General features: G+C 45.2%; 1 protein-coding gene across 1 annotated transcript in view; it reads left to right on the top strand.

The window, feature by feature from the left end:
- Window positions 1-248: 248 nt before the first annotated feature.
- Window positions 249-26344, top strand: part of SPON1 (spondin 1) — a 231363-nt gene continuing 205267 nt past the window's right edge. Inside the window, exons 1-2 of the mRNA XM_081798549.1 lie at window positions 249-687; window positions 18139-18245. Coding sequence (XP_081654675.1) covers window positions 450-687; window positions 18139-18245 — 345 coding nt within the window. The 5' untranslated portion in view covers window positions 249-449. The remainder of the gene's footprint in view (window positions 688-18138; window positions 18246-26344) is intronic.

The raw sequence follows: 26344 nt of genomic DNA, 5'->3' as shown, positions 1-26344 counted from the left end.
CAGGGTGCAAAGGTGTAGCTGGGGTTGGGGCAGCAGCCTCCTTGGTGGTGGGACAGAGCCCGTCGTGTCCCCGTGCCTTATGATTTCCTCGCCAGACCCTGGGAATCCAGCGTCGCAAAATAAACACGGCCGCGCAGCTAATCGCCAGCTCGGAAACAAAACAGCGCTGCGCTCGGGGATCTGGGCAAAATCAGCCCGCCCTCCTCCCCCTACGCCGCCGCCCTCCCTTCCTCGCGCGGCTCCGCTAGCTCAGCTCAGCTCAGCTCAGCGCGGCGCAGCTCGGCAGCCGCCAAGCCGAGACCCGCACGGTCTCCCGGTTGCCGGCGCCGGCTCCGAGCTCCCGCTCCCCGCCCGGGCTCCGCCAGGTCTCGCTTCTCCGGGGACCCCTTCGGGCAGGCGTCGCGTGGCGAGGGCCAGCGGCAGCGGCACAAAGTTGAGCGCCCGCGAGGATGAGGCTGTCCCCAGCGCCCCTGAGGCTGAGTCGGAGTCCAGCGCTGCTGGCCCTGGCGCTGCCCCTGGCCGCGGCGCTGGCCTTCTCCGACGAGACCCTGGACAAAGTGCCCAAGTCGGAGGGCTACTGCAGCCGCATCCTGCGCGCCCAGGGCACGCGGCGCGAGGGCTACACCGAGTTCAGCCTCCGCGTGGAGGGCGACCCCGACTTCTACAAGCCGGGAACCAGCTACCGTGGTAAGTGGCCCGGCGTGGCGCTGGGGGCGCGGAACCCGGCCCCCGGAAGGGCGCCGACCGCGCGGTGCCGGAGGAGGGCGCATGGTCCCCGGGCGCACGGTGCCGGCAGAGCCCGGCAAGGGCCCTCTGTCCTGACCGCCCTCAGCCCCTCTCGCCGCGAGCTCCGCGCGGCTCCCGAGCCCGCGTCCGGGGCCGTCGTGGGGGCCGCAGCCCGGCGGGGCAGCCCCATCTCCGACGCGCGGTTCTCGGGCGTGGGCTGCAGCCGGGCAACGCGCCACGCCGGCCTGGCTGGGAGGGAACCTGGCTTCTCCCCACCCCGGCCCGCTCCGGGAGAGCAGTGGAAACCCGTCTTCCTCCAGAGCCGCCTCAGGAGTGGAGGGAACCCTGGTTTCTCTCTGTCGGGTGCCAGACCAGGTGGGGGACAGCCTTTCCCCTCTCCCGTCCCTGAAGGGGAGGATACCAGCTTCTCTCAGAGCAGCCCCCCCGAGATGGTCACCCCGGTATCCTCGGACAGATGCCTTCAGGAAAAGGGACTTCGGCTTCTCCCTTGACTGGTCCCGGGGCACGGGGAGGAGGGGAGGAAGAGCCTGAAGCTTTCGGAAGGGTCCCCGGCAAGAACTCCAAATAATTTTCCGATGGTCCCAGGCGAGGGAGAAGAGTCTGGATTTCTAGGACAGGCTCCCAGTGGAATGGGCCTCCGAGGAGCTCTGTGTGGGTTCGAAATGGGAAGGGAAACCCGGTGAAGACGGAAAGGGAAGCCCAAATTCCCGAGGCCTGCTCCCTGGAGGTCGGGGGACCCTGGCTCCAGCCACCCCCAGGCTCTGCGCCTGAGGGATGTAGCGCCTACGCTCCTCGGCTGAGCGCAGGGAGGGGATGTCCAGGCAGGTGAGCGCCTCCTGGCCAGGAGAGCCGCTCGACCCGCGCAGACCTGAAGCCCCCTGACTCCATCCCCGCCGCCCACCGCCTCTCTCCGCAGCCCATCATCTCCCCCAGACATCTTTTCCCCGCCGTACTCCAGTTGGGAGACAGGACCTGAGGCAGGGAAGGAAGCCTGCCCGGTCTCAGCTGGGACTCCGCAGGCGGGGAGTGACGGGCTGCCTGCTCCCCGCCCCGCCCCCCCCAGGCCCGGCTCTTCGTAAGTCAGCCCTGGTGCCTCGCAGGGAAGAGCGGGTCTTGGGGGCAGCTGGTGGGCTCGAAGCCGCCGCCCTTGCATCCCCGCCTTCCGGGTTCCCAGAGCGCTGCGGGAGGAAGCGGTGGGAGAACACTGGAGAAAGTTTGGGCCACTGTCAGCGGGCGTCCCCGCCGCACAGTTCACCGTAAGCAGGCGCTACCCTTCCCGGAACGCTTCTCCCGGTTTTCCGGGATTATGTCCCCGGGATCGTGTCCCAGACTCTGTCCACCCGGAGCTTCCCAGAGCTGCGTCCGGGCGCCCCCCGCACGTGGCGGCGCTCAGCGCAGGGCGAGCCCCCTGACTCCCCGCGCGCCGGCCGGCGGGACCCTCGGTACTGCGCGGAGAAAGAACCCCCGGCCAGCCCGGGAGGGAGCCGGCGGGGTAGCGGGGCTGCGGGTGCGGCCACAGCCTTTCCGAGGAGTTGGGAGACAGCCAGTCCTCTCCGTGGACTGGAGGGAGGACGGCGAACCCCCCTTCGCCTCTTGAGGCCTCACCAAAACCGAGGACCTGGTTTCCCTGGGGAACCCGCCCAAGCTCCACGTGGCAGGGAAAGAGGCAGCTTTAGAGTCAGAGGGACTTGGCTTTAGTAGCCGTGTGACCTTGTGCAAGTCCTTTAATTTCTCTGAACTTATTTCCCGGCGGTGAAAGTAGCTATTTATCCAACAGCTCTGGTGGTTGTAGGGAGTAAAGGAGTTGACAAAGATGAGTGTGCCTGAGGGTCCCAGTACATGTTTGTTTGAGTTGAATGTGAGGCCCTTATTGGTTTAATAACGGAGGGGTGTGCCTAGTCAGATTTGGTTTTGATGTGTGTGTATGTGATTAAAAGGTGTTCTCAGCACAATCTACCAGTGAAAGGTGGCTATCTGGGTCCTCATGAATTAATGGAATGAATGAATGAATGATTTCTCCACACTAGCCTAAGATTATTATTAATATAAGCCCAAGAGGATATTTTTAGGTGATTTAGGCAAGTCGGGGGGCCCATGCCCAGTGTCTTACCAGGCATTTCTTCCCACACAAATCCTCCCTCTTGAGCTATGTGCGACAGGTACCCCAACCCTGGGGAGCAGGGGCACCTGGTATTCACATGATTGGCGGGGTTCCACAACTGCCAGAGTGTCCATTGCCTGGAGGTGAGAACCAGGACTAGGGGACAGGGGAGCACTAGACTTTCACCTACAGGTTTTTCCAGCCTAAACATTAGCCTTTTGGACTGTGACTCCCCGCTCAGGCTGTTGGCCTGTGGTCACCTCTTCTCCCTTCTGGTGCCTAAGAGATCTTGAAAGGAAGATGTTGCAGGAACCATGCGCCAGCCTTCTGAATAAATACTCTGAGATTAGCAAATCTGATTCCGCCACTCCAAGTTAGGAAGAAAAGGGTGCTTCCCTAGTTTGTGACATTTTCTGTTGGCTTATACTTTCTTAGAATAATTATGTTAAAAGTAAATCAAATGCATTCTGCTCAGGTATTGACTCAGGGCTGTGGGAGTTAACATTCCCCTGGTGTTCGAGTTGCTTTTTTACTTTTTCTTGAGTTAGAGCCCCTCACAAGCCTTGGAATCAATGGCTTGTTTTCCTGCCTGAAATCTTTGTCCCCAGAATTCCAGTACATCCCTGAATAGCTTCTGCTCTCCACATCCCCCACCCAGGATCTCCTTTAGGTATTCTACAGTGGATTAAAATGGTCACTGTTAAAATATATATATATATATATATATATATTTTCATATATATATATGAAAGCATGGGGTTTCTTCTCACCAGCCAGGATCCAATGGAGATTATTATTCAAACTTTTCCAAGTTGTTAGTACTATATTGACTTCCTTCTCTCTCCCACCACTTCTCTCTACTCTCCCTCCCTCTTTCCCCTGTCCCCCCTCCCTTGGCAATAATTGTGCTTTAGAAAGCTCTGAAAGGCCTGCTCTGTTTCTAACCATGGCCTCCTTTGACAGGGAGATTACAGTGATTAAAAATAACAAGTTGAGGATCCTCAAGGGGCTTCCCTTATAGGAGGACAATTTGCAGGACCAGCCATTCCCAGATCACAATTTCAAGCCAAATAGAAGAAAATCAGCTGAAATGTTCAAGAATTGATTGAAAATAAAAGAGGCTCTTTTGTCTGACTAAAGGTCTGTTTATTAGGAAAATAAAGCCAGACCCTGGCTAATGAGAGTGGCTTTTCCTAGATGCTCTTTAAAGGGAAATTTCAAGGAACTTGATGGGAAAAGAATGTCCAGTTGAGCTTTCAAAAGCTTGTCCAACTTCAAGCATAATTGGGGGATTTATTCTAAACCGGGAGGTTTGGAGACCTCCAAAGCTGCTTGGCTTTCTCTTTCTTTGTCCCACTCTGGGGCACACAATGCCATAGGAGTGGGTGTCCCGGAGAGCTCCATCTCAGTCTGGTAGAAAGAGCATAGGCTTTGATGTTGACTGGGTCTGTTTCAACTTCTGCTCAGTCATAAATTCACTGTGTGACCTCAGGCAGGCCTCTTCACCTCTCTGAGCCACAATTTCTCCAGCTATAAAATGAGAGTGCTCCCCCACCTCTTACAGCATTGCTGTGAGAGTCAGAAATAATCTGTTTAAAAAAAAAAAAAAAGCTGTCATAGAGTAAGTGCTCAAAAAATATATATATTAAGATGATTATTTTGGAAATAGAAAAATACTTGGCAGCGACACTGGATGAGACATTGTGTTAAGTACTTCCTACTCATCTCACTTATTCCTTACAGTACTTTGAGGCAATTTATTGTTATTCTTATTTTACAGATGAGAAGACCAAGTCATAGAGAGGTTTAGTAACTTGCCCATGATCACACAGCTAATAATCAGTGGAGTCAGGATACAAACTAAGGGATGTCTGACTCCTAAATCTTGTTCTTAACCAGTCTTCTATCTTGACACATGAAATGAAGGGGTAACAAAATGAATTGACTCTAGCTACCCTAGGCCTTCTGGATGGTGAGTCTTCATTGAAGGGAAGGAGCAACATTTCAAGATAATTGACATATCTTGGGATACAAAGTATAAAGTGATGGCTCCTTATTTACATTTGCTTTTTTTCTTTTTATAGACTTCAAGATTGCATTTCCTCATAAACCAGAGAATTAATTTAGAAACACGAACAACCTTGTCAATCTTTAGCCAATTCCTTTTGTTTGTGGGGATACAGAAACAAATTGGATAGGAAAAAACCCCTAATTTGCTGGTTGGTTTATTTTTACATGCAGATTTATACTACCATGCCTACAAAATTATGTATTTGTAAAGTACATATGGAGAATCTGAGAAATTTAAACTGGATAAGGTCTTTTAAATAAACTATTTCTGATCTAGTGGGGTTTAAAAAAAATTAAGTACTGCTGATGATATTGTAATTACCTATAAGTCACCCTCCCACCTCTCCTTTTTCTTCTACCATTCCCCTCTTTTTTATCATGTAACTTTATTTCTTAAACTTTGCCCCCTTTTAATAAGCATTTAGTTCAAATTGATAATAAAAATTAAAAGAGATTGCTTACTGCTTTGAGTTTCCTGAAATGGAAAAAAAAAAACATCAAAACCACAAAAAATGAAAGCCTATCGAATCGACATTTGTCAAGGTTAGAACTTGGGTACTCTCCCATACACGGTTAAATTGTCATTCCATTGCTGCTGACGGACTCAGTTGGAACAATAGGGTGTAATTGCTGATATGTTCACAAACATGGGCTGATATATCAAGAATTTTTCACTATTACTCTCCATTTGCTTGTTATATAGAGTGTCAGATGCGGCTCAATATTAATTTCTGTGGGAGAGGAAAACCTCTTACCATGTTATATTAGTCAAGATACAGGTTAAGCTCGTGTTTCAAAGAGACCCCAAAATACAGTGTTTTAAATAAGAAGTAAATGGGAAGTCTAAGATGATGGACAGCTTTGCCTCACAGGGTCAGCCAGGAACCCAGCTTCCCTCTGTTGTGTTGCTTTGCCAATCCCCTAGCACTCTGTTGCCCAGTAGGCGGCCAAGAGTTACAGCACCTGAAATGTAGCTGGTCCAAATCGAGATGTGCTCTGAGTGTTAAGTACGCACTGGTTGTTGAAAAATCGGGATGAAAGAAAAATAAACTTCTCAATAATTTTTTATATTGATTGCATATGGAAGTGATAATTGTATATATTAGGTTAAATAAAGCACAGTGTTAAAATTAATTTTACTTGTTTTACACTTATCGCTACTGGATACTTGTTAACCAATACAATGCATTTCACCTGCCTTGAGCTTATTTCTGCTGGACAGCGCTGTTGTGGGGTGTTCTCATCAGAATGGTTACAGCCGTGTCACTACAAACACAGCTGGGTTCTAGTCAGCAGGCAGCTTTCTTTTTCATCATGTGACCCAGAATGGTGCTCAGCGCTTCCCAACACACTCCGCTGGTAAGAATTTAGTGACTTCACTACACCTAGCTGCAAGGGAGCCTGGGAACATTTAACTGGGCAGCCACATGCCCAGCTAAAACTTGGGGAAAGGATTTGTTGTTGTTGTTTTCCAAAAGGATGAAGGTGAAAATGGATTTAAAGGGCTAATAGCTATCTCTGCCACATGTTTTAATACATAGTCGTATAAAAATACAGTATTTCAAATCCTCTCACTCAGTGAAAGGTATCTAGATGGTCTTCTCAGCAGCATGTGAAGTTGATATAATTGCTAAATGAGTCCACAGGGGAAGAAGTGTTGCTGTGTGTGTGTGTGTGTGTGTGTGTGTGTGTGTGTGGTGTTGATAGGTTTCATACTGAGAAGAAAAAAAAGGGGCCAATATGTCAGAGTGGCCTGTTCTGTCTCGCCCTCTCCCTCAATAAAGGAGGAAGCTATAATGAAAGAAACGAATGAAGGAGGAAGTGGGTAAAACAAGAAAATGAGAGAGAAAAGAGGAAGAGAAAGAAGTGGAGGAGGAAGAAGAAGAAGAAAGGGAGAGGGAGGAAGAAGGAGGAGGAGGAGAAGGGGAAAGAAACTGAAAGAGAAGAAACAAAAGCTCATTGGGTGGAGTATATATTCAGAGTGAAAATGAAAGACAATTTGAGGAGCCTGGTGTCCCATCGTACTTGAGAGTTAGGTTCAAGAGGCACTATGGAAAGCAAAGATCCCATAGGTCAAAATTATTCCTTAAAAATCCTTTCAAATTGTACGTCAACAACATGGGCACTAGATTCAATGTAGCCTTATTTGTGTCCCCTTCCAGACAGTTCTATTAGTGGGGAATAGAAGCAAACCGACATTTCTCAGTAAGTCCAGCACTTCTAGTTGTCTGTCCACCATTGAAAGGGACCAATGCTCCCTCAATTGAGTGACAGGATAAACAAGCGATTTGCTGGTCCTCAACCACTGATGTGACAGGTACAAAATACTGACTCTGAAGGAGTGAGGGAACGAGAGTCTCCTCTCAGGCACACTCAAGCAAGTGCATGCATTGAATGGAGTGGCAAGTGGCCCAAACTATCAAAGGTGTTCTTTCCTCTGTTTTTCTTCGGACAGCATACCGTTGTGTGTGATGATGTCTTAGGCACCTACAATATCAGCGAGCTCATTCCGCCACATAACGCTTTGCACATGGCTGGCCAGCTCTTACTGGTATACATTTCCCACTTTTACAGGGTATCTTGGCTGGGCTGGAGTTGAGGCTAGGATGGGAAGGGTAAGGAGTTAGGTGACATCACCAGATGTCCTTGTGAGCTCTACATAGACAAGGCTTCTAACTTTCACAGAATATTCAAAACTTCCATGAAAGATTCCGGAAAACTTAAACACATCTACAGATAGCTGAGGCCCAGAAGACCCATGGGCAGTAACTCAAACCCTATCTACAGTTGTGGCTCAGATATTTGCAAATATGCCTCATGGACTTTGTGAGACAACAGGAGAGCAGGGAAGGACTCCAAGCACAAGCCACCATGTGTGGGGGATAGGGGTGTGAGAGGATGGGCAGACTCGGACCAGGTCATAAAAACTGGATGGTGATTCTAGGTGCTATAGGAAGCTCTTAGGATCCTCCTTCTTGTCCTCCCCTCCTCCTTTTCTCTTTCTCCTTTTCATCCTTCTTCATTTTCTCTCCTTCCTTTTCTTTCTCTCTGCAGCTGCAACACTACCCTTTGAATTTTCCAAACACACCAAGCTCATTCCTACCCCAGGGTCTTTGTACATGCTCTTCCCCATGACTAGAATGGTCATGCCCACATCTTCATATGGCTTGCCCCTTGTCTTTTAAGTTTCAGCTCAGATTTTATCCCTTTGAAGAGGCTTCTCTGACCACCAATTTATGTTTCCCATTACTTTGGCCTGATTTTATTTTCATCATAGCCCATAATCACTCTCTGAAATTATCTTGTGCATCATCTACCTCCTCAAGCTAGAATATGAGCTTTATGAGAGCAAGGACTGTTTCTTTCTTATTTGCCATTTATTTCTAGCACCCAGAACAGTTTGTGGACGTAACAGGCATTAAATCATTATTCTTGGGGAAAAAAAGTGAAGAATCCTGGTGTGAGATCTCCCTCTAAGAGAGCTAGATGGGAGAAAGAGAAAGCGTTTCTCTCTCAGCCAGAGAAGTGAGACCAGGGTTGGGAACCAACAGCAGGGAGGGACCTCCAGGTGATGGCAGCAGAGAGAAGGGATGTCCCTTGCCCTGGGGGCATTGGCTGGGGGGTGAGGGCAGGCAGATGGCTGGGTCCCAGGTGAAGACTGTTGGGAGGAAGGAGATCGGCATGCTGGAAAGTTGGGTCATTGATGGTTCAGAGGTGAAGAGCAGAAGGACAGCAAGCCAAAGAGCAAACGGAAGGGGCTCCCAGCCTCAGACACTGGTTCTGATTGAATGAAGAAGAAGGCAGAGAGAATTGTTGATCCATCAAACCTAGACACCAGTTATTAAGTGAATTTCCCTGGAATCAGCACTTGGCGGGGTCATTTGTGTGGTTTCCAAACCTAGCTATGCATCAGAATCACTTGAAAGTTAAGCAAACAAACAAACAAACCATAGCTTCACTGGACCCACCCCAAACAAAGGGCTGGATTCCAGAAATCTATTATCTGTCCTTTTTTTTTTTTTTAAATAGAGAGGGAGACAGAAGTGGGGGCAGAGGGAGAGGGAGAGAGAGAATCCTAAGCAGGCTCCACACCCAGCACGGAACCCAATGTGGGGCTCCATATGGGGCTCGATCTCATAACCCTGAGATCATGACCTGAGCTGAAATCAAGAGTCGGACGCTTACCCAACTGAGCCACCCAGGCGTGCCCCCCCCCTTTTTCTTTTAAAACAAGATGGGGAGACACAAGGAGAAGGTGGCCAAAAGGTGGTCACTTTTCTATAAGCATGCCTCCCCATCACAGCCTCTCCCAGCCCCACCGCAGCCTCCCATGCTCCACATACGTTAGCACTGCTCATACCACTGCCCTATCCTGCTGCAGTGGGACACGAGTAGAGTGGCCAGTAGACTGTCCTCGAAGCTGGAATGATAGCAGCTTTCCCCTGCCTCGGCTGTGGAGTGCTGGGGAGAGAAGAATCGTGAGCTTCCTTTAGGCAACAACACTCTCAAACTGGCAGAGCCTGAGCTGGTTGTACTTTTCTCTTGCCAACATTTCCTTTCCATGCAACTTCCACTCATTGGTGCAGGTTCTGTTCTTTGGAGACGCGTAAATAAGGTCTCCCCTTGACCATATGTCAGCCCTTGGGGTGTTTGTGGAGAAATACCTACTCTGACATCTCTTCTGACAAAATGCCCCCTTTCTTCAGCCTTCTTTCGAGGATGCTGTTTCTTGTCCCCTTGCACTTTGTACTCCAGACGTGCTCCGATAGGGCCGGAACACGGGAAAGGATTATCTCCCTTGTCCTGAACGCTGTGTGGGTGTTAGGCTTGCCAGGTCTTGTGTTTGCTCTTTTGGCAGCTGTGCTATACTCTGGGATCATGCTGAGCTCGTAGCCAGCAAAAATTCCTGTGAACTGCTGGGAAGGCTTGCTTCCCTTCTCTCCCTATACAAGTGCGACTGGTTCTTGAACCTAAGAGTCCTCCTGACTTAGTCTTCATCTTCCTCAGACTTAATCTAGCAGGTTTCTATGGCTGTCAACCACTCATGAATCTGGATTCTGTCACTGAGTATGTAGCCACATAATCTAATTTTGGATTATCTACAATTTTGATAAGCAGTCTTAGAAATCTTTATTGAAGCTGGTAAGAATAGTTGAGCAGGTCAGGGCTCCTTTGACATCCCTTGAGTTTTTCCGTCAAGTTGACATCTAGTTAATGGTTTTAAAGTCGATACTTACGTACCAACTGCCACCTTCCTGGTCAGCCATCTCAGTTTAGCCACAAATACTGTCTCCCTAGCCTGCTAAGGAATCATATAGTCTAGGCAGAATTATTGTCTTTCTTTGTTTCAAAATTAGTGAAGGCTCTTTCCAGGCAACATGACAGGAACAAAGTCAACCAAAGTAAAGCAAAAAGAGAATTATTGAGTCCCATATTTGGAAAATCTAGGGGTGGGTCTGGCTTCAGGTATAAATGGATCTGGGAACCCAAAAGGGTTCTCTCCTGCCTCTCTCCTTTCCACCCCTTCCTTCTACCTTGTCTGTCTCACTCTTCCCATCCTTTATCTCTTGGCTGTGTTTCTATCTGTTGTCCTCATTTTTCTTACTACAGATAAACTTTCTCCAAATAACAAGGAGGATAGCTGCCAAGAACCGTGAATGAAAAGCCTTTCAGTTAGTTCTGTAACTAAAAGAAAAGCCCTTGTCCCTTTGACTCCAAATGGGAAAATCTCAGAGAAGGATTCTGATTGGTCCATCTTGGGTCATAAACCCAGGTGACTGGGATGTGGAGAGAGACTAAATTTGGGTCACAGTCCTTCTGTGACGTTATGTTTCAGGAGGGAGGTCATCCAGCCCCAAAGATCGTCCAAGTAGAGGAAGAAGTGAGGCTCCTGGACAGTGTGCAGTCCTTGGCGCTACCTGCCCTCACTCATGTTCCCAGCTACATTCTCTTGGCTGACACATCTCCAAGTCCCCAGGAGCTTTCTTCCCACCCATCCCTCTTCCTGTCCACATAATGGTCAGCTCAGGACTCATTCATCTGGCTCCCAGCTATCCCATGAAGAGGTAGCATGTGGGGGAAAGAATGAGCTTCTATTGAGCTGTTGCAATGTGCTTCATATACATTTTCTCCTTTAATCCTTACAACAAACCCATGATAGATGATAATGATGATCCCTATTTTATAGAAGAGAATGATTTATTTGTAAGACATCTTATTAGTTTAACATTTATATATACTTACTATTACAAATATTAATTCATTACTTGTCATAATAACAGTATGAGATAAATACTCTTACTGCCATTTTACAGTAGATTAGAGACTGAGAGCATGAGAGGTTAAGTAACTTGCCCAGGGTTACATATAGTAAACAGGGGGGATTTGAACCCAGACTTGTTAGCTACATCCATTACAGAAAAACAGTTTTTGATTTTTAGATATGTGTGCTATTTCATTTGGAATGGGAGATGTTTCATCTCTGGCTGGGAATGTCGGAGCACTGGCTAAAGAAGACCATCCAGGGGAACAGGGCAAGCCAACCCCACCATACACACTTGCTCGCCTTTGGATTTTAAGCCCTGTCTTCCCATCTGTCAACACATCACCAATATCTTTGGCCTAATACTGGCTCAGCTGTTGCGCCAGTTTCTAAGTGAACATGTGAGTTGCAGCTTCCTGGTGCTCTGAACGTCACGCAGAGCAGGGAGGGAACCACTGTGGCTTGTGGACTGCTTCAGCGCCCCTCGTAAGCCCCCTGTTGCAAGTTAAGGCAGAAGTTAAAGTTCCCCGTAGTTGATGTATGGGACAAGAAGACTGGGGCATCTCAGTAACATTTAGCAGGTGGATGGCAGATGCTGGCCCTGTGATAGAGCTGGTTCAAGATCCTTTCACTGAGGTTGGAGCCGGGGAGTCTGAAACCCAAAGGCGGAGTGGGGAGCATGATGGTACTGGATGAGCTCCCGTGAGGGTGATAGGCACAACAGATGAATTGGGTAACAGCTCATCAGAGTTTGTGTTAGATGGTTGATACACTGACATTTGAAGGACCCAGAAAGCTATTTGGGAACTGGGGTTTGCATATGGCCAGTGTACCCAAGGATAAGGAGAACTCAACCTTGTGTAGAGATTTAAGGCCAGACTCCAGTGTGAAACATCGGTCCTCATACAAGCAAGGCAGGCCAGAGAGGCCCTTGCCACTGGTTTTTAGGGAAGGGCTATTATTCAGTAATCATGGAACTTCCAGCCTCATCTTCCTAAAACATAAATCTGAATATGACGTTCCCTAACTCAAACCCCTCAGGACCCCCTCATCACCTCCAGGGTGGTATCCCAAGGCTTTGAAGGCTTTTAAGTTTCTGCCCCGTGTTCACCTTCTTCCCTGGACCTCTTAGCATACTCTCCCTCCCAGCTTGCATTTTATGAAATACAGGATTGCTTCTGGTTTCCAAAGTCAAGACTGGCTCATCATGCCTTTCCCTCTACCTGGAGTGCTGTTAGTCCTCTCGTCTACTGGACAAACTCCTATTCCTCATTCAACTTAGAGTTCAAATGCCACTGCCTCCTTGAAGCCTCCTCTGACTCCCACCTTAGACCCAGATACTCCTTCCTCTAGGATCCCAGAGCACTTTGTTCCTACCTCCAGAACACCCATCATATGTTATAAAAAATATCTGCAAATGTGTCTTTTCTTCCCAGCTCTTAGATTATATGCTTCTAGAGGGAGAGGCCATGTCTTTTCTCTGTGTCTCCAGGGGCAGAGCACTGGGCTGGCACAGACAAATGCTCAGTAACAAAAGGATGAGGGAGGCTGACATACTGCACATGGTAACCCAGGGGAACTTTGAAGGAGGGACCAGAGCAGGAGGAAGCAAACTATGCATTGAAGACAAATGAACACTTTTTCATTCATTCATTTAATGAGTCCTTATTGAGCATATACTGTGTGTTAAAAGGCACACTAAATGCTAAAAATACAGTGCAGCTTAAGACAGACTTGGTCCCTGCCTTCATGGAGCTTACAGGTTATTAGGGGAGACCAGTATTTAACATATAACTTACAAATAAGTATGTACTTAAAATTGGGTGAGAGGAATTCTGAAAAAGGGAAGGAGTGTTGAAAGGGTATATGGTGTGTGGGGCTGAGGGGCTGAGGGGACCTCACAGGACACCCTATATTGGGTGTGATGAGCTGTAGGAAGACTTTGTTCATTATAAGTGCTTACCCAGATCTCCCCATAACCTGGACTTTGAGGATCGTCCCCAAATCCTGTGAGGATTACCCCCACTGCAGTCCTTTCAGTGAGCCTTCATTAGCGCCCCCTATAGTTTTTCTTTGGTGGTTCAATGATTGTCCCTGAGGACCAGCTTTTTGAAAACCATTGTCGGTTAATCAGCCTGCTGAGCATCATGATCTTTATCATCATAATCATCACCTTCGTCATCATCTTCTTCAGCCCCAACGTCACCAGCACTCCCACCAGCGTCCATTACAGGTCTTGAATCCTTTTATGCCAGGCTCTGTGATAAATGTTTATTTAATCCTCTCCACATTCCTACAAGGAAGGCAATATCATTAACTTCTTTTTTAAAAATGAGGGAACAGGGAAGTGAAATAACTTGCCAGTGGTCATATAATTAATAAATGATAGCTCTAGAATGCTCATCCGACATCTTCGCTCTCAACCAGTTCCCTGGATGTGCTCACAGGATGGCTCTGAATGGACCTTTTTTTGTTTTTGTTTTTAAATCCTTCATAAGCATTTTTTCTTGAATTTCTTGGGTCTCTTAATGGCCTCTCTTGGGAGGCACTTGGGAGGCGTCATTAGAGAGAAGATTCTATTATTTATTGCCGAGCTGTCATCTTCAGTCATTACTGGGACTCAGAACATACTACACTCTTTCAGGAAAGAGTCATATAATGGGGCTCTCTGGAGGGATCGGATCTCCTGTCTTCCTTCAGATTATACTGTGTACTACCATCATCACCAGTGATAATTAGGGATCAAAGCCCCACACTGAGTTCAGCCTCCAGAGCCTCCATCTTGTGGGTTGTATTCAGTGAGGTAGAGTATGCCCTCAGTGTTTTCGAACCGACAGGAATGCAGCACTCTGGGAAGCTGAGTTTATGGTTAGCTCTTTAAGTGCACTACCCACATGTACAAAAAGGTGAATATTTATCATTCAGAAACATTACTTAATAATATTTTTATCAAAATATAACTTACCAGTGGGAAAGTTCACAAATCACAAAGCTTAGTGAATTATCACATGTTGAATACACTCATGCAACCGGTCCCCAGATTGAGAAACAGAACATGATCAGCATTCCAGAGGCATCCCTTGTGCCCCTCCAGATCACTTCTCACTCCACTTTGCCACATGTGTAACTGCTGTCCTGACCTCTGGCATCATAGATTAGTCTGTTTTTGAACTTTATATAGATCTTGAGTGAAAGAAGACACACAGCTTTTGTATTATTTTGTGTGTCTTCTTTCACTTGATTATGTTTATGAGGTTCATTCCTGTAGTATGTAGTAGTAATTCCTTCATTTTCGTGACTACGGTGCATTCAATTATACGAATATGCCATAACTTACATATCCGTCCTACTGATGATGGACATTGAGTGTTTCCGTTTGGGTGCCAATACAAACAATGTTACTATGAATCTGCTGACAGGTGTTGTGTGGTACTCATCTGTATGCATCCCTGTTGATTTAGGGTGGCATTACTGGATCATAGGGTATGTATGTGTTCAGCCTCAGTAAATACTGCCGAAGAGTTTTCCATTGAAAATTGCTTGTTTTCGGTTCACCAGTGTGTGAAAGTTCCAGTTAACGTTTGATATTGTTAATCCTTTTACGTTTAGTCAACCTGGTAGAAATGCAGTAATTTTTATCTCCCTGTTCACTAACAAGGTTGAGTGTCTTTTCATATGCTTTTTGGCCATTTGGGCACCTTCTTTTATGAAGTATTAGTTCATGTGTTTTGCCTATTTTTCTCTATCAGGTTGTCTATCTTTTTCTTATTGATCTGAAAGAGTTTTTATATGCTTTGGATTAAAGTCAATTGTGGTTAAATGCGTTGCAAATATCTTCTTCCACACTCTGCCATACTTGTTCCTAATGGTGTCTTTTCTTGAGCAAAATTTTTATATCATCCCACTTATGTATCTTCTCCTTTATTGTCAGTTTTGTTTTTTTTTTTAATGTCCTGTTTAAAAGTCTTCCTGACTCCAAGGTCATTCATATTTTATCCTCGACCTACTTCTGAAAGCTTTGTTGTTTTGTTCTTCACATTTAGCTCTACCATCTGTGTGAAGTTTATTTTGTGTATGATGTGTAAGACCAAGATTCACCTGTTTCTACCTAGTTGACCAGTTGCCCCAGCAGCTCTGTTGAAGATAATTGTCTTTTCCCCCAATTGCTCTGCAGTACATCCTTAATCGTACATCAAGTTTCCAGGTACTTGTGGAACTTTTTCTGGATCCCAAACTATACAATTGGCCTTTTTTCCTTTCCTTGCTAGAATACACTGGCTGAACTTCTATAGCTGCATAAGTCTTGATACGTGGTAGTACAAGCCCACCAACTTTTCACTTCTAGAGATTGCCTTGGGTATTCTTGACCCTTTGCCTTTTCATATACATTTTAGAATCAACCTGTCATTTCACAAAAAAACATGATGGCCATTTAATTTAGATTGCACTAAATCTATAAATCAATTTGAGAAGAACTGACATCTTTATAATACTGAGTTCACTAGTCCATGAACACAATTCAGTAAACTTAATTGCACATCAACTCTGTGCTAATCACTGTGCTGAGCCTAGATGTGGTTCTTGCTTTTGAAGGACTTGAACGAATAGGTAAACAAACACTTATCCACAAAATGCAATGTGATAATCTCATCACTGATAATAAGAGCTAATATTTATTAAGTGCCTATTATATTCCAGGCAGGATTTTAAGAACTTTACATGTATTAATTCATTTACACTTCACACTGATACTTGGAGGTAAGTGCTTTATTATGCCCACCTATAGGGTTTTTTTTTAACTGAAGTGCAGTTGACATACAATAGTATATTAGTTTCAGGTGTACAACATAGTGATTCAACATTTCTATGCATTACAAAGCAATCACTGTGATAAATCTAGCTACTATCTGTTGCCACACAAAGTTTTTACAATATCATTCACTATATTCCCTATGCTGTATGTGGCATCTCCATGTCTTATTTATTGTATAACTGGAAGTTTATACCTTTCAATCTTCTTCCCCTATTTCACCCATCCCCCCATTCCCCTCCCGTCTGACAACCACTGGATTATTCTCTGTAACCATGAGTCTGTTTCTGTTTTCTTTTTTCATTTGCCACCCCTACTCTAAGGCTGTCAGTCTGTTCCTCAGAGATCTCAGCTCTTTCTTCTGACATCATACTCATCATTTTCTGCTGGCCACTGTTGAGCACCATACTTTCCTGACTCTATTTTACTGTGCTTTTTCTCTCACCCTTTCTTCCTTGCTAGGAAGATCTATCTGACCTTTTCTAGACATCAGTAGCCTATCAGAATGCTCTATTACTTTTGTGGGATGAACTGACCAATTAGAGCATGAGATTTGCAATCTTTGTGTCTCAAAGTCCTTCCCTGAGATGTTGTTATGACCACTGCTGCCTTATCTAAGACGGTTGTTTTAGTTTTTAGGGTTTGGGGGTCCTTTATGTTTAGGACTGAAACTAGAAGACTAGAATATCCTTCCCTGACAAGGGGTTGCTTATCAGAATCACATAAATGTTATATGTTAAATGCACTGATTTTTAAAATTTCAAAACTTAACCCTTGTGGAATACCCATACTATGCCAAATATACTCACTATGTACAATTCTGGGTGGAACGTTCAGCTGGGGAGGGAGTCTGGCCCTACGTCTGCCTCTGGATGGTCTGACTACCTTGGGGTGTCTGTTGACCTCTCTGTGTCTTTGTCTCCTGTCTGTGAAAATAGAAGGCTGGAATAGAGGATTCTTGGGATAGGCTTGAGGCTCTAATAGTCTATAATTCCATGTTTAAAGGCCAGAATCTTAGCACTTTGATCCACACAGTAATTTAAATCTCAACTTATGTAAATATCAAGAAACCTGAATTGAGCATTTATTAGATGTCAGGTTCTGTGCTAGGTGCTAGGGATACAAAGAGAATTAAAATGAGTTCCTCTCCAGCATAACTCACAGTCCAGTGGAGAAGGCAGATAAAAAGAGAATTGCAATGCAGTGCCAAAATTGCAATAAAGGATTTCCATCTCGGGAAATTGGGGATACAAAGGAAGGAATGACCATTATTGCTAAGAAGGCCCTTGAGCTAGATTTCCATGAAAACATAGTTATCTGGGTAGATGTGAGAAGGAAGAGTATAATGTAGATTCATAACTCCAGCTGCTGTAATATAAGTTTATTTCCAGTTCATGCAAAGTACAATATGGATGTTTCTGGTCAGTGGGTGATTCTCTATGTAGTTATTCAGAAACCCAGGTTCCTCCCATCTTGTGGCTCCACCACTTCTCCCAGGACACCAGAGTCTTCTGCTGGATCCCCTGCATTCTGCAGCCATAGGTGGGAAAGGAAGAGTGGAGGATCCTGTGGAAAGTTTGTGTGGGCCAGGCAGGAAGTGGTAAGCATCATGTCTGTCTGTGCTTTCCCTTGGCAGAAAGAGGGTGCAAACAGACCTAACTTCAAGGGAGGCTGGGAATGTGGTCTAGCTGAGAGCCCACAAGAAAAAGGAAGTATGGTTTGGAAAACACACAGCAGTCTCTCCCCGCCAAAGGACTTCCTAAGGGAGTTTCTGCTGTGAGAGGCTAGATTTCTCTTGGACCAGTCTAATGGAAGTGTAACATTAGATAGCTGTCAAGACAGGGGTTGCTGACCAGGGACTATGTTTATCAAATTGTGGATACTAGGACAGAGCTCACCGAACCTTTGCTGGTTCAGGGAGGCCCAACTGAGATCCTAGCTGAGGCATTTCGCAAGCTCTGAAATGTAAGGGGGAGCAGAGTGGAGGGCAACAGTTCACAACTCTCAAAGGGATGGGGCTTTTCCACCGTCCGCAGTCCCTCCGACCCACAGGCCTGGCGTATTGATGGAGAACTCGCAAACATCCGTTTGTCAGATGGAAGCCAGCTAATTCCTGTGCTCTTAATTTGCTTTCCTCTCTCTCCACAGTAACGCTTTCAGCTGCCCCTCCCTCCTACTTCAGAGGATTCACCTTAATTGCCCTCAAAGAGAACAGAGAGGGTGATAAGGAAGAAGACCACGCTGGGACCTTCCAGGTAAGACCCCTCTGGGATCTTCCGTGGCCCTCGTGCCCTCGTGGGTGGAAGCCAGGTGGAAGGTGGACATACTGAGGAGCTTGAGTGACAGAAGAGACCCAAGTGCCTGAGGTGGCTTCTCAGGTACTTCCCTTGACCATAGGCAGGGTGGGTCAGGTCCATTAGAAAGACGCAAAATGGAGTAGGCAGCAAATGCCTGAAGGCCTTCAGGTCCAGCCAGGAGGCAGGGCTATTCTCTGGGCTCACAGTGCCTGCAGACAGCAGACAGCCCAGCACCGTGGGAGCACTTGGAGCCCTGGCGGGCCCGGCTGTTTTTCCTGAGAGCCGTTTCGTGACTGACTGGCCGTTCTCAAGTGTAAATGGAACGAGAGCTTAGAATGGCCAGACTGGAAGGAATACGAAGCATAGGAGAAGGACTATTAAGGGAATGAAGAGATTGATTTATGAGAGGAGATTAAAAGAATTAAACATGCTTTGCTTGGCTAAATGAACAGGGCTGAGTGTGAGAGGTGGTAATGGTCTTTAAATGTCAGTCCTCACAGAACAACCTCCTCCAGGGGAGGCTGCGTTTGACTTTGTACAAAAGGGCACAGCAAGACGAAAGTGGGTCAAGAGAAGAAAGAGAATCACAAAGGCAAGGGCCCTGACAGTGAGTCATATTTCACCGTGGAATATCCTTCCAAGGGAAATGGCGGGAACATCATCCTCTTTCAGAGGTTTAGAAAAAAGGCCGTCCAGTCGTCAGAACATGTCCCAGAAGGATTGGGGCCATCCTAGGAGGAGGCCTGGCCAAATTGGCTGTAACCATTTCTCATCTTAAATTTCCATTGTTCTAGAATCCGTTTTTTATCTGCCATTTGCAAACTGAGAAGAAAAAAAAAACCCTCAAAAGTACTTACACCCATAGTTACCTGCCTGGGACTCTGGTGCAATTGTGGGTGCCACCGAGGACCCTGCCCCAAAATATCTTCCCCGCCCAAAGACATCTTTTAATCTTTTGTAGCCAGGTTGTAATTTTGAATCCCATGTTTTAAAAAATGTCCATTGTTTAGGCTTCTGGGCCTCTAGCCTAGTGTTAATTCCATGCTCATTGTAATGTCCTTCAGTGTACTTAGGTAGCAGGAACTTTCTTGGCATATATCTGAAGACGTTACCCAATTATAATATAATTATAATACTAACGATGCCCAATATTTGTTGGGTTCTGACAATATGCCAGGCATTAGGTTAAGTTCTTTAGCTTATTTTGGTTTATCTTATCTTAATCTAATTAGTATAACTCATCTCACTTTGATTCTCCAAACAACCAAGTAGATAGGAACTAGTATTCCTATTTTATGGATCAGGAAATTGAAACTAGCAAGATTAAATCATTGGCTTTAACAGCTAGTAAATAGTAAGGCCAGGTTCCTCCACCAGGTGTCTGATTCCAGAGACTAAATTGTTCAATCTCTGAATAGTACTGAATAAGCTCCTGGCACGAGTGTGTTTGGACAGTGTGTTGGTAAGGTTGTCATCATAACAAAAGGGAGATTCATGCATGAATTCAGCCCACAAAGCATTGAGATATATTCCCCTGGTCCCTGTTGTGCTAATTTACCTGGAGGTGTAGATGATTTTTCAGATTCAGGCAGCTGAGAGATCTGGGTGCCTGAGTGTCTGGAGGGGTAAAGTTCTATGAAGAGAAGAGGTAGAGGGTTGGATGGGGGATGTGTGACCTTAATTTTCACCCAAACAAAATTTATCTGCTCTAAAATGTTGCTTAGAGATATATGCTCAAAAGAGTTGAAATCAGGGTTCAAACAGGTATTTGTACCCCCATGTTCATAGTAGCACTATTCACAGTAGCCAAAAGGTGTAAACAACCCAAGCATCCATTGATGCAGGAATGGATAAACAAACATGGTGTATACATACAGTGCAATATGAATTCTTAAAAAGGAAGGGAATTCTGACACATGTTACAGCATAGATGAACTTTGAAGACACTGTGTGAAGTGAAACAAGCCAGTCACAAAAGGACACATGCTGTATGATTCCACTTACGTGAGGGACCGAGAGTAGTCAAATGCAGAGAAACAGAAAGTTCAATGGTAGCTGCCAGGGGATGCATGGGAGGAGGGAATAGGGAATCGTTGATGAACAGGTATAGAGTTTCAGTTTGGAAGATGAAAAAACATTCTGGAGGGGGACAGGAGTGATGACTGCATGAAAATTTGAATGTACTTGATGTCACTGAACTGTGCACTTAAAACATTAGAATGGTCAATTTTATATATATTCTACCACACACACACAAACGATGCCTGAGTTAGGCTTAATGGGGACATGATGTGGAGTTAGGCATGAGGAGTTATGTGGCTTCTTTCTTTAAAGGCTATTCTGTTTTAATTTGATACATTGATAGTCCTCTCCACCTCACTGTCATTTCTACTCCCCTAAATCTTGGTCCTTTCAATTGATGGGTGAATACAGGGCCCAGCTCACAGTGGGGAGTGAGCAGATGTTTATTGAATGAATAAATGAACACATTATTCTTTCCACTAGTGTCCATTGCTCAGTCATATTTGGAATTTTCCAGAACTCTTATCTCTTTACACATCTTTCCTTCTTCCTTTTTTTGGAGCTTTGGACATCCTTTCATGTTACATCACGATGGTTCTCCGAGTGTGGTCCCTGGACTAGCAGCCTCAGCACCATCTGGGCACTTGTTAGAAATAAAAAATCTCAAAACCCACCCAGACCGACTGAATGAGAAACTCTGAGGGTGGGGGTTTCCACGACCTGTGCTTTAACAAGCCTCAGGGTGAACCCAGTGTCTGCTGGAGTTTGAGAACCAGTGTTGAAATGAGACCTGGATCCAGCCCATCTGACAAGAACAACATATGTGTCTGCTCCCTCATAGTCTCGCTGCTTCCCCCAGCCCTGGAGGAATCAAAGTGGGAAACAGATACGAAAAACACCGAGCAGACAGTAATAATGCTTCTGTGCCAGATAGTGTTCTAAGTGGTTTATATGTTTTTTTTTTAAAGATTTTTATTTATTTGACAGAGAGAGACACAGTGGTCATTTATTAACTGATTTAATCCTCAGAGCAATGCAATGAGATAGGCATCGTTGTCCTGTTTTTCACAGATGAGGGAATTGCGACACAGAGCAATTAAGCAACTTTCTTAAGACCACTCGGCTCTGAGTGATAAAGCTGAGATTCAGACTCAGCCAGTCGGCTCCAGATCCCTGCTCCCAACCACCATCTACACTGTCTCTCAGTGTGTCCGTGTGAAGTGAAAACGTGAGGGTCTACTATGACTTTTTTATGGCGGAAGTCTCTGTGCCGAGGGCTTTATATGCATTATCCTCCTTAGTTCTCACAGCAACCCTGTGAGGTCAGTGTTGTTACCCCCATTTTCCAGAGGATGGAACAGAGTCTCCAAGCTGCTAAGTAAATTGACCAAAGTAGCCAACATCTACATGCGGGAAAGGGGCCAAACCGTGTGCCAATGATGTCCTCATACTTCCTGACTCCCCCACCCCCTGCCTCGCCCTTGTGCATTAAATGCACACTTCACTTTGGTTCCCCTTGTCTCAGAGGTCAGAGAGGGAGAACCACAGCCCGTCCGTCTTCCCTCTCCTGCTTTAGACACCAGGGTCTCTGTACGTGCCCCTCCCACTCTAGCCTACACGTCTTTTCTCTGTCTACCAAAGCTGTCATCTTCATTTATTCCTGAGCATTTATGGAGCGTCTCCTGCATGCCAGGCCCTGAGGTAGGCCCTGGGGGTAACGGCGGTGAGAAAAGCAGACACAGTCCTGCCCCCCTGCAGCTGACGGTGTCCTCCCTGGAACCGTAGCTTACCTTTACCTCTGCCGCCAGCTGGCAGCGAGTCAATGGCGGGAACACGAGCGGGTGACCAAAAACTACAAAGGCCGTGGTGATTTTAAAAACATACCCGGAGTGGTTAACAAATCTTTAGATCTACTTCTTCGTTAACATCCTCACTCCAAAGACAACAATTTTGAGGACTTCACAACAGCAACGAAATTGTCCTATTCTTTAAATCTGGTCAAAGATTACATTCTTAGTTCTAAAAAGTGGCTCTGAGAGTGGGTGATTTTGCTTCTACATGAGTGAGCCCTTACACAGGGCGCACAGACTCACCGGGTACAAACAAATGTCAATCTTAATGCCCCTTTAGACTCGGCGGGGTGGGAATGGGGTGGCTGGGTACAGGGTCGCCCTCTCACCAGGTGGCAGAAGGCCCAGGGAGAAGGGGGTGGGCTGCTCCTCTGCTTCCCACAGCGGGTCCAGCATGGCAGCCTGCGCCAACTAGGGTATCTGTCTCTGGCTGCCAGAAGGGAGAGACATGGGACCCTCTCTTTGATGAGTGAGCTGGGTGTACTTATGGTTAATTGAAAGTGACAAGGAATGCAGGGTATGGACTGTCTGCACAAAAGCAACCCACTAATCCTTAAAATTGTATTGCTAAAACCCAGTTGCTCCCTGGAATGCTCACGGCCCAGCCAACTGTCCAGCTCATTCTCCCACTTCCTTCAGGTCTCTGCTCAGATGTCCCTTTCTCAGGGAGGCCATCTGGATCACCCTATTTGAAACTTCCTCCCCGCTCCTCCTTCATTTCCTGGGCTGGACTTCCTGGCCTTCTTCCCCACTTAATTTTTGTCCTGTTGCCTTTTTGGCACATGATGTGCCATTTTACTTGTCAACTTGAGTGTTCTCTGCCCCCTTCCATTAAATTATAAGCTCCATGAGACAGGGATTTTTATTTGTCTTGTTTGCTGCCGTATCCCAACTGTGCCCCACATGGAGTAGGCACTCAAATATTTATTGACAAAATATTAAGCTGCTCATTTATAATACCATCCTTTATTTTTTTTAAGGCCCGTATATGCATCAACCAGCTTAGGTAATAGTCTGCCAATCAAAGGAAGAAAGCCTCATTTATAAAGGGTTGTTTGCCTGAGAAGATCCCTTATCAATACCATACAAACAAGTATCTTTTTAATAACTAATTATTCCATATTCTTAATCACCTGTGTCTAACCTGTTTTCATTTTTTCTTCATTAATAATCTGTATTAGCATCTAGTGGGTCCTGAGCTATGTGAGAAGCTCAAAGAGGTTTAGACACACTTTTCTAAAAATAAAATGCCATTGCAAGCCTGTTCTTAGGAATTTTCTTAGTTTATAGGAAAAATTTCTCTTGTTATAGCCACCTAAGCTTAATCATGCCCCTTAAAAGGTACTAGGATTTTTCAATCTGTGATTCACTGTTATAAATAATGGAGTAAAAACATCTTTTGCATATGGGTTTGGTAATATTTTGCTAGAATAGATTCCCATAACTATAATTGCAAATGCAAAGGATATGGACATTTTAATGTTTTTGATATGTATTGCAAAGGTGATTATAAAATTCCACTCAGCACTCCTTTCAACAACCTGATATGGGCATTTCATCGTGGTAACCACACCCAGTGACGTGAAGAGGACTATATATTCCCATGTCAGGACTAGGATTAGGGAAATCCCCAATCATAGATTTGGCATAGGTCAAGTCGATAGACCAGATCTAGCAAGATGAAAGTTAATGGAGGAACACAGAAAGCCACCTATTTAGATCCAAATAACCAATTGAACGTATACAAAAAGAGATAGTTGAATTTATGGCAGCACATTAAACAAACAACAACAAAATACCTTAGGATTTTTAGTTGCCTTTAAGTTCAGAACGAGTCACCTATGAGATATGAAAAACTAATGAGGTCTTAGGACACCTCATAGAAGCATAAACACAGGAGTTAGATTGTCTTATGGGATTCTTCATCCATCCTGAGAGAGCTTACAATATTCTCTCTCTCTATAGACTACACCTTCCTAGTGAATGAATACTACAGTGTAAAATATAGTGTTTTCTTTCATTCGTTCATTCAGATAGTTCCTTAGCGTTCATAGCACTCTGTACTTTTCCTTCCGAGTGGTTTTTATAACTTAGAATTATGTATTTGTTTGTAGGATTATTTGTTCAATATTACTCTGCCCCTACCAAATTGTAGGGCAAAACCGTATCTGTTTTGCTCACTAGAATACTAACAATCAGCACCGTACCTGGCACATGGTGGACACTCAGTAAATGCTGTCTCAGGTGAATTAGTGAAAGCACTAATTACCAGCGATGTGAAAGGCAACACACTAGGCTCGGAGCATACTGAGATGGATAATTAAGGCCTGGCCCCTGATACCAGGAGGTCGAGATCTACCACAGAACTTCCCAACCCTGGTATGCTATGTACACTGGAGGATCCCAAGTGGGTTATAGGAACACCTAGATAGTTACTTCTTTAGATATTGGGGTAGTCTCCTTTGTTTACCCTAGGGAAGTTCTATCATTTCCTCCCTGTGACATTGCACATGTAGAAGAAGAGAGACTTGGATTTATGGAAGCACATTAAGCAAGCAGATAAGAACTATATAGAAAGTACCATATTGCAACATCCTAGATGCTAGAATTGCTGCATTTGTGCAGATAAGAAAACAGGCATCTTCAGGAAGTGAGGCGTGAGTGCTGATTTGGGAGGAGAGAAAGGACATTTGTAGAGGTGATTACTTTGAGTTGTCTCTTTGGGTGGTTGAAGCTTACAGGCGGACAAAGGGTGAAGATGAAGGGGATGTGTGAAGACTACTCTACTCTTTCCTCAGACCTCTATTTTAAAACTTTCCCTATTTAATGTTTCACTATATCATCTTTGATTAGTACAGAGAACCCAGCAAGGACACAGTAACTTTTCTTACATGAATGAATGAATTAACAAATGAATGAATGAACCAGGGGATGAAAGACATGCTATGCCAACCTCTTCCCTTCAGGAACTCACTTGGTGTAAAATGCCTCTGTGGAGATGTGATTGTAAAAGAACCATCAAAAGAACACATTTTAAAAGCAATGACAATACCTCTTATTCGACCGTAGCTTGCTTTTTAAAAATTACCATCTAAAATCATTTGTAAGAAGAGTGAAAAGCAGCTTGCCTTGTGAATGCCTGGGGTAGACATTGGGTCCTTAGGCTTCCACAGCCCCAGTCTCTGGTGTCTGCTACCAGGAAGGACAAAAAGCACTTTCCTTCCAAGCAAGCAAGTCCTTAGTCTGAGAACCAGATGCTCTATGGGGACTGGAGCAACAGAGCACACCCTTGTTTTGTGTTGGAAAATACAGAAAAGGATAAATACAGAGAAGGATAAAGAAGAAATAAAAAATGTCATCTTACAGATAATCATTACTAACATTTGGGTACATTTCCTCCCAGATTTTAAATATAGATGCATATATGTAGTTGTTCAACAAATATTGGAACCAAACTATATATAGGGTCTTATATCCTCTTTTATTTTTCATGAACATTATATTATGAGTATATTTCAGTGCAATTAAACATTATTCCACTGCATGAATTTTAATGGCTTTATAATACTCCACTAATCCATTGAATTATAATTTATTCAACCATTCCTCTTGTTGGGCCAGATAGGTAGTTCCAGTTTTCCTTTTTATTTTTTTCTGTTTACTCCTAAAAAAGCCACTGCAATGAACACAACACATAAATCTTTGTTAGTATCTGCGAACATTCCCTTATTATTAATTTCAAGAATTAAATTACAGGGTTAACCAAAGCCTCTCTTTCTCTCTGCACACACACACACACACACACACATATGCACACACACGTGTATGTATATATTAGCTCCTTTATTTCTAGAGATGGTCATTTGGAATTTGACAGTGTTATTATGCTGCTGGGTTATTATGGGTTATTATGACAGAAGAAAGCATTCCTATTTCTAGGCTGATTTTCTTCTTCAAAAAGGACCATGTATCCCATTATTCTTCCAATTCTTTTTTTTTTTTTAAAGATTTTATTTATTTATTTGAGAGAGAGAGAATGAGAGACAGAGAGCACGAGAGGGAAGAGGGCAGAGGGAGAAGCAGACCCCCTGCTGAGCAGGGAGCCCGATGCGGGACTCGATCCCGGGACTCCAGGATCATGACCTGAGCCGAAGGCAGTCGCTCAACCAACTGAGCCACCCAGGC

This window comes from Leptonychotes weddellii, chromosome 11, assembly GCF_054177405.1.
Source record: "Leptonychotes weddellii isolate Sample4059 chromosome 11, ASM5417740v2, whole genome shotgun sequence".
Taxonomy (NCBI): Eukaryota; Metazoa; Chordata; class Mammalia; order Carnivora; family Phocidae; genus Leptonychotes; species Leptonychotes weddellii.
The sequence above is the reverse complement of the archived record's forward strand: the minus strand, read 5'-3'. Positions and strand labels throughout refer to the sequence as shown.